Source organism: Scomber scombrus, chromosome 7, assembly GCF_963691925.1.
Source record: "Scomber scombrus chromosome 7, fScoSco1.1, whole genome shotgun sequence".
Lineage (NCBI taxonomy): Eukaryota > Metazoa > Chordata > Actinopteri > Scombriformes > Scombridae > Scomber > Scomber scombrus.
Genome location: NC_084976.1, coordinates 124,511 through 133,415, shown reverse-complemented (window position 1 = coordinate 133,415; position 8,905 = coordinate 124,511). Strand labels below are relative to the sequence as shown.

The following is an 8,905-nucleotide window of genomic DNA, read 5'->3' as shown; positions in this document are numbered from 1 at the left end:
AGATATGATCAATCTGTCTTTAATGACAGGATATGTACCACAGTCTTTTAAAGTAGCTGTCATTAAACCACTTCTTAAGAAGCCAACTCTTGATTCAGAGGTTTTAGCCAACTATAGGCCCATATCTAACCTCCCCTTTCTCTCTAAGATCCTCGAGAAAGCAGTTGCTAATCAGCTGTGTAACTTTCTAAATAATAACAGCTTATTTGAGGATTTTCAGTCTGGATTTAGACCTCATCATAGTACAGAAACTGCACTGGTAAAAGTTACAAATGACCTCTTAACTTCATCAGATAATGGACTTCTCTCTGTCCTCGTCCTGTTAGATCTTAGTGCTGCCTTTGACACTATTGATCATCAAATCCTGTTAAAGAGACTTGAACATTTAATTGGTATTAAAAGAACAGCATTAAATTGGTTTAAATCCTATCTGTCAGATAGATTTCAGTTTGTAAATGTCAATGATAAATCCTCCATGCAAACAAAAGTTAAACACGGTGTTCCTCAGGGTTCAGTGCTTGGACCAATACTATTCTCCTTATATATGCTTCCTTTAGGAAACATTATTCGGAAACACAATAAATTTTCATTGTTATGCAGATGACACTCAATTATATCTATCAATAAAGCCTAATGAAATCAACCAGTTAACTAAACTACAAACATGCATCAAGGACATAAAGGCCTGGATGACCTGTAACTTCCTGCTGTTAAACTCAGAAAAAACTGAAGTTATTGTGCTTGGCCCTAAACACCTCAGAAACACATTATCCAATGATATAACTACTCTGGATGGCATTACTTTGGCCTCCAGTACTACTGTAAGGAACCTATGAGTTATATTTGACCAGGATCTGTCCTTTAATTCCCACATAAAACAAATTTCAAGGTCTGCCTATTTTCATCTGCGTAACATTTCAAAAATCAGACATATTCTGTCTCAAAATGATGCTGAAAAACTAATCCATGCATTTGTTACTTCAAGGCTGGATTATTGTAATTCATTATTATCAGGCTGTCCTAATAAATCTCTAAAGACTCTCCAACTGGTCCAGAATGCAGCTGCACACGTTCTGACAAAAACTAGAAAGAGAGATCACATTACTCCTATTTTAGCTTCACTACATTGGCTCCCCGTAAAATCAAGAATAGAATTTAAAATCCTTCTCCTCACTTTTAAAGCTCTTAATGGTCAGGCTCCATCATACCTTAAACAGCTTATAGTACTCTATGTACCTACCAGAACACTGCGCTCCCAGAACGCAGGCCTACTTGTGGTACCTAGTATCTCTAAAAGTAGAATGGGAGGCAGAGCCTTTCCTTTTTGATAGAGCTTATAGTTAGCCAGCTCCTAGTTTATGCTGCTATAGGCTTAGACTGCCGGGGGACTCCTACCTCCATGATGCACTGAGCTCCTCTCTCTTCCTCTCTCTCTCTCTATCCATCCATCTATATCCAATAACATTCATGTACTATTAATGCATTCAGTAACCTACACTTCTTCCCCGGAGTTGTCTGTGCTTTCCCGTCTCACAGGCAATCTGGGCCTGTAGACGTCCGGATGACAGATTCCAGTCCCGGACCTTCTAGCTTCAATGTTTATTTTCTATGTGCTTCTCTCTCTCTCCTATTCTTGCTCTCTCTCCCCTCTACCCCAACCGGTCGAGGCAGATGGCCGCCCACTTTGAGCCTGGTTCTACCTGAGGTTTCTTCCTGTTAAAAGGGAGTTTTTTCTTGCCATTGTCGCTAAGTGCTTGCTCATGTGGGAATGTTGGGTCTCTTTAAAATTAAAACCTGAAGAGTTCGGTTTATAAACATGCTCTATGTGTAAAGTGCCTTGAGATAACTTTGTTGTGATTTGGCGCTATACAAATAAAGATTGATTGATTGATTGATTGATTGATTCAGTCTAAATGTCTACACAGACGGACAGAGGCAGAGAGAGAGAGAGCGAGTGTGTGTGTAACGTCTATCTACTTATTGCAGTGTCCAATAAATGCCCGGGTCTGAATGCGTCTAAATGCACCTGACGGTAATGTTTCCGCTTTGCCGCGGCCCGACGTGCGCAATGGGGCGAGGTCCCGCCCAACGCTGCTTGCAGCTTTAATTAAGTTTGTGTTCAGTCGTTCTTTGTTTTTCTTGGATTGAGTTAAAGATGAATCAACTTCATGTTGTGAAATAATGAAAACTCCAGTGTTTGTTTAACGTGGACTTTCCACCGTGGTGGAAAAGTGTTTTCCCCTCGATGCTCCATAAAAGCCGGATGAAGAGCAGCGGCAGGATGAAGAGCAGCGGCAGGATTCAGCAGTGAAGATGAGACGTGTGATCGTTGTGCTCGCCGCTCTGCTGGGTGAGAAACCTTCAATATGTTTTATATCATTTATATCTGTTAGATATTAACTGTTTATTATATTTAACGTGTTTAACTGTGTGTGTGTGTCTGTGTGTGTGTGTGTGTGTGTGTGTGTGTGTGTTTGTGTGTGTGTGTCTGTGTGTGTGTGTGTGTGTGTGTGTGTGTGTAGCTGTGGTGTGTGTGTGTGATGCAGTGAAGTTTGGTCAGCTGTGCAGTGGAAACCCCGAAAACCGCCGCAGGACGTCAGACACCTGGGGACAGGGACACTACGGAGCCCGCCGGTAACACAACTACACTACTACACTACTACACTACTACACAACTACACTACTACACAACTACACTACTACACTACTACACTACTACATCACCACGCCCCCTCCCGATCCCACAGGTCCGTCTCTGCCAACTTGCTGCAAGGGCCCCGGACAAAGCGCCGGACTTGGGGTGATCGGGCCTCCTCAGCTGCTGCCCCCACCCCTCACATCAAAGTCTCCCCAACCCTCCCACTAGCCTTCCCCTCCTAGCTCCCACTAGCCTTCCTCACCTAGCTCCCACTAGCCTTCCCCACCTAGCTCCCACTTGCCTTCCCTACATAGCTCCCACTAGCCTTCCCCACCTAGCTCCCACTAGCCTTCCCCACCTAGCTCCCACTAGCCTTCCCCACCTAGCTCCCACTTGCCTTCCCTACATAGCTCCCACTAGCCTTCCCCACCTAGCTCCCACTAGCCTTCCCCACCTAGCTCCCACTTGCCTTCCCTACATAGCTCCCACTAGCCTTCCCCTCCTAGCTCCCACTAGCCTTCCCCACCTAGCTCCCACTAGCCTTCCCCACCTAGCTCCCACTTGCCTTCCCTACATAGCTCCCACTAGCCTTCCCCACCTAGCTCCCACTTGCCTTCCCTACATAGCTCCCACTAGCCTTCCTCACCTAGCTCCCACTAGCCTTCCCCACCTAGCTCCCACTTGCCTTCCCTACATAGCTCCCACTAGCCTTCCCCTCCTAGCTCCCACTAGCCTTCCCCACCTAGCTCCCACTAGCCTTCCCCACCTAGCTCCCACTTGCCTTCCCTACATAGCTCCCACTAGCCTTCCCCACCTAGCTCCCACTAGCCTTCCCCACCTAGCTCCCACCGTACTCTTCATGTTTTAACCTGTTTTGTTTTTAACCCTTGTATTAATAAAGATTTGTTTTCATAGTTTTAATAAGGAAATATGTAAAGCGACTTTGAGTACCACATAAAGCGCTATATACATGTGATTTATTATTATTACATGGTGGTGATGATGGTGATGATGATGGTGGTGATGATGAAGGTGGTGATGATGATGAATGTGATGATGATGATGTTGCAGGGGCAGTCGGAGCCACCAGGGTTTGGATATCGTGTGCAGTGATGGTTCTGATGTTCTGGCTCCGTTCGACGTGACTCTGAACGGGAAGCTAACGGTCTACAGCGACGCTAAGAAGGCCGCCATCAACAGCGGCATCAACCTGAGAGGAGCCGGTCGGTCCTTCCTGTTATTGATCTGTTATTGATCCGTTATTGATCCGTTATTGATCTGTTATTGATCTGTTATTGACCCTGAACCCGTCTCACTGTCCTGCAGGTCTGTGTTTCAAGCTGTTCTACGTGAATCCGGACACAGATTTTTAAACCAATCACATTTCACGTGTTAATCCCATCATGGTCTCCATGACGACGGAGCGGATGCGAAGACGTGGGACGTTATCTTGACCTTTGACCGTGACATCATCAGATAGGAGTGAACACTTTAAAAACACCTGAAGAAGAAACTGGACGGTTTGTGAGGCTTGGTCTTCGTCCTGAGGAGTGATCAGCTGATCAGACGCCCATGATATGATCAGCTGATCAAACGCCCATGATGTGATTAATGTGACCCTGAGACAGAAAAACACGTTAGACACACGTCATCATCTTCTTCATCATCTTCATCACTCAGCTTACCGGTTCTCCTCCGAGACATCCGAGACATGTGAGCCGGACCTACACACACACACACACACACACACACACACACACGTTACCATAGAAACACCAACAGCAACATCACATACAGTTGCCCAAAGTCCAACGAGAGTCCAAACACATCCTCACGTGTTAATGAGATGCTTCCTCATGTTAATGAGGTGCATCCTCATGTTAATGAGATGCTTCCTCATGTTAATGAAATGCATCCTCACGTTAATGAGATGCATCCTCACGTTAATGAGATGCTTCCTCACGTTAATGAGATGCATCCTCACGTTAATGGGATGCATCCTCACGTTAATGAGATGCTTCCTCATGTTAATGAGGTGCATCCTGACGTTAATGAGATGCTTCCTAACGTTAATGAGATGCATCCTCATGTGAATGAGCACGTTAATTAGATGCATCCTTACGTTAATGAGATGCTTCCTCACGTTAATGAGATGCTTCCTCACGTTAATGAGATGCTTCCTCACGTTAATGAGATGCATCCTCAAGTTAATGAGATGCATCCTCACGTTAATGAGATGCATCCTCATGTTAATGAGCACGTTAATTAGATGCATCCTAAAGTTAATGAGATGCATCCTCACGTTAATGAGATGCATCCTCACGTTAATGAGATGCATCCTCATGTTAATGAGCATGTTAATTAGATGCATCCTCAAGTTAATGAGATGCATCCTCATGTTAATGAGCACGTTAATGAGATGCATCCTCAAGTTAATGAGATGCATCCTCACGTTAATGAGATGCATCCTCACGTTAATGAGATGCATCCTCATGTTAATGAGCACGTTAATTAGATGCATCCTAAAGTTAATGAGATGCATCCTCATGTTAATGAGCACGTTAATTAGATGCATCCTCATGTTAATGAGATGCATCCTCACGTTAATGAGATGCATCCTCACGTTAATGAGCACGTTAATTAGATGCATCCTCACGTTAATGAGATGCTTCCTCATGTTAATGAGGTGCTTCCTCATGTTAATGAGATTCATCCTCACGTTAATGAGATGCATCCTCACGTTAATGAGGTGCATCCTCATGTTAATGAGATGCTTCTTCATGTTAATGAGATGCATCCTCATGTTAATGAGGTGCATCCTCATGTTAATGAAATGCATACTCACGGTAATAAGGTGCATCCTCACGTTAATGAGATGCATCCTCACGTTAATGAGGTGCATCCTCATGTTAATGAGATGCTTCTTCATGTTAATGAGATGCATCCTCATGTTAATGAGGTGCATCCTCATGTTAATGAAATGCATACTCACGGTAATAAGGTGCATCCTCACGTTAATGAGATGCATCCTCACGTTAATGAGGTGCATCCTCATGTTAATGAAATGCATCCTCACGTTAATAAGGTGCATCCTCACGTTAATGAGATGCATTCTCATGTTAATGAGCATGTTAATGAGATGCATCCTCATGTTAATGAGCACGTTAATTAGATGCATCCTCAAATTAATGAGATGCATCCTCACGTTAATGAGATGCATCCTCACGTTAATGAGATGCATCCTTATGTTAATGAGCACGTTAATTAGATGCATCCTCACGTTAATGAGATGCATCCTCACGTTAATGAGATGCATCCTCACGTTAATGAGATGCATCCTCACGTTAATGAGGTGCATCCTCATGTTAATGAGATGCTTCCTCATGTTAATGAGATGCATCCTCACGTTAATGATGTGCATGCTCATGTTAATGAAATGCATACTCACGTTAATGAAATGCATCCTCATGTCAATGAGCACGTTAATTAGATGCATCCTCACGTTAATGAGATGCATCCTCACGTTAATGAGATGCATCCTCACGTTAATGAGGTGCATGCTCATGTTAATTAAATGCATACTCACGTTAATGAAATGCATCCTCACGTTAATAAGGTGCATCCTCACGTTAATGAGATGCTTCCTCATGTTAATGAGGTGCTTCCTCACGTTAATGAGGTGCTTCCTCACGTTAATGAGGTGCATCCTCATGTTAATGAGATGCATCCTCACGTTAATGAGGTGCATCCTCATGTTGGACTCTCAGTTGAACTGATAGAAACATCTCAGTGATGTCTGTGTATCAGCTTCACTTACAGTATCACAGTTTAATTAATCAATAATATAATTTAATAATATAATTTTTAATGTGATGACGCTGCACTGACCTGCTGTTCTTGTTGCTGATTGGACGGTGTAAAACTGTCCACAGTTTCCATTGGACACTCAGCGGTCTGCAGTCCCGCCTCCAAACACATACGCTTCTGAGAAGACAAAAAAAATCATCTTCACTTGCTTCGTGGCAATGTGCGGAATTTTGCTGTTCGCAATTTAACAGGAACTGCTGGCCAAATGGGGGTACTGCTTATCGTGAATTACATGAGCATGAACTACAAACATATCTACAGGTTTCACTGGAAATAAGTTCCTCTCCTGTTTGACTCATCAAAGTGGCAGTTCATTTCAGTTTCTCAGTCTAAATGTCTACACAGACAGAGAGAGAGATCGTGTGTGTAACGTGTATCTACTTATTGCAGTGTCCAATAAATGCCCAGGTCTGAATGCGTCTGAATGCAACTGACGGAAACCTTTCCGCTTCGCTGCGGCCCGACGTGCGCAAGGGGGCGAGGTCCCGCCCAACGCTGCTCGCAGCTTTAATTATTAATTTGTTATTATTTATTAATTTATTATTTTTATTATGTAAATCATTTGGAATTTTAGTAGTGTTGTATTTAATAATACATATTCTGTTAATAGTTTGTTCATAATTGTACATAATGTTCTAATAATAATCTGTAAATTGTTATTTCTGATGTATTTTTTGTTAAATGCTAAGACTGCCCCCTTGTAGAGTTAAGTTTCATCCTTTGCTAATAAAAGAAAATATTAGAGAAAATATTAAATCCCTTGTTGTTCCTGAACAGTAGCACTTTATGCCGTTTGCTAATCCTGTTATTAATTGTACTTAAATTGAAAATACTAAATGGAAAAGACAACGTGTAACAATTAACAATATTTTTTATTTTATAACAATACCATATAAAAACATAAACATTTATTAATAATAACATCCATTGTTCTTTTCGCGGGACTGAACAAAGATATATATGGAACACATGTTCTATATATATCTATGGGACTGAACAGCTGCGCACAAAGGATCTTGGGATATGTGAGGCCGCGAAGGATAGTAGCGGTGCATCCTCAAAAAGAGGGAAAAGAAGGCCACATTTGAAGGCTGCGTTTGAGCATGCGTTTGAGGAGTCTTCGAATTGGGACAGCCTTCGCGCGGCGTTGTGACATAATCGGCCTTAAAATGCGTCCATCGAAGGATGCAGCCCCTGAATTGAGACACAGCCACAGACACTGACACTTGAACCAATTGTGAGTATTCGCCATTGTTTTGCTCGGCTAGAGTGAAGAGGCTACCTGTTTTGGCCACCACGATCCCGAATTCATCCAGGCCTGCAACCTGGGGGTTATTTTATTTAATTGTCATTTTTTGCCGGCTTGTTTGAGTGTGAGTGTGTGGGCCCATTAAGTTAGTATATGTTATTTTACTGGTAAACAAAAGGTATTTGATTCAATTCATTTGTGTTTTATTATTTTGAGGTAAAAAATTACTTTTATTTTAGTTAATAAATTGACTACTTCTGAAATGTGATTTACCTCCATGATGGGATGTATTGCCCCCTGCTGTTCTTTATTTTAAATAAAAACTTAGACTCTCAATAATTTTAACTAAATAATAGTGTTGCAATTTTTGATGTTGTGTTTTGATGCTATGCAAGAACTGAGAGAGTTTCAGCGTGAAAATGCAGACACTCTCCAAGAAATATGAGAGGACATTAAGGCAACTATTAGCAGATACGAAGCCAAAATGCGAATTTCAGAGACAGAGGAAAGAGTGCAGGGGCTGGAGGAGGATACGAGGTAACTGCTTAAGCTACAGGCTAAACTGGAGGATAAACTTACAGATCAAGAGGGAAGAGCAAGATGGGAGAATGTAAGAATTCACGGAATAAAGGAAGGGTCGGAGAACAACTCCACGTCGATGATAACATACGTGGAAAATCTGTTGCCTCACACCAACGACCTCAAGATTGAGCGGGCACATCGCGCATTGGGACCGAAACCAACAACCTCCTCCCTCAGTAAGAGCATTGAAGATGGGTCGTGACTGGGTCTTCCAGCATGACAACGACCCGAAACACACAGGCAGTGCAACCAAGGAGTGGCTCCGTTAGAAGCATCTCAAGGTCCTGGAGTGGCCTAGCCAGTCTCCAGACCTGAACCCAATAGAAAATCTTTGGAGGGAGCTGAAAGTCCATATTGCCGAGCGACAGCCCCGAAACCTGAAGGATTTGGAGAAGATCTGTATGGAGGAGTGGGCCAAAATCCCTGCTGCAGTGTGTGCAAACCTGGTCAAGAACTACAGGAAACGTCTGATCTCTGTAATTGCAAACAAAGGTTTCTGTACCAAATATTAAGTTCTGTTTTTCTGATGTATCAAATACTTATGTCATGCAATAAAATGCAAATTAATT

The 8,905-nt window shown here is 42.7% G+C and overlaps 1 protein-coding gene and 1 long non-coding RNA gene across 2 annotated transcripts; one reads left to right on the top strand and one right to left on the bottom strand.

Moving 5' to 3' along the window:
- The first annotated feature begins 2,267 nt into the window (after window positions 1-2,267).
- Window positions 2,268-4,096, top strand: LOC133983655 (myeloid protein 1-like). The gene is made up of 4 exons (XM_062422809.1): window positions 2,268-2,350; window positions 2,523-2,634; window positions 3,710-3,861; window positions 3,965-4,096. Exons 1-4 carry the CDS (start codon window positions 2,314-2,316, stop codon window positions 4,009-4,011), a joined length of 348 nt encoding a protein of 115 aa, XP_062278793.1. The 5' UTR covers window positions 2,268-2,313; the 3' UTR covers window positions 4,012-4,096.
- Window positions 4,097-4,235: 139 nt separating this feature from the next.
- LOC133983194 (uncharacterized) lies at window positions 4,236-6,615 on the bottom strand. The gene is made up of 3 exons (XR_009925369.1): window positions 6,527-6,615; window positions 4,324-4,362; window positions 4,236-4,257 (listed from the first exon to the last, which is right to left on the bottom strand). It is a non-coding gene; the product is annotated as an uncharacterized LOC133983194 (long non-coding RNA).
- Window positions 6,616-8,905: the final 2,290 nt, after the last annotated feature.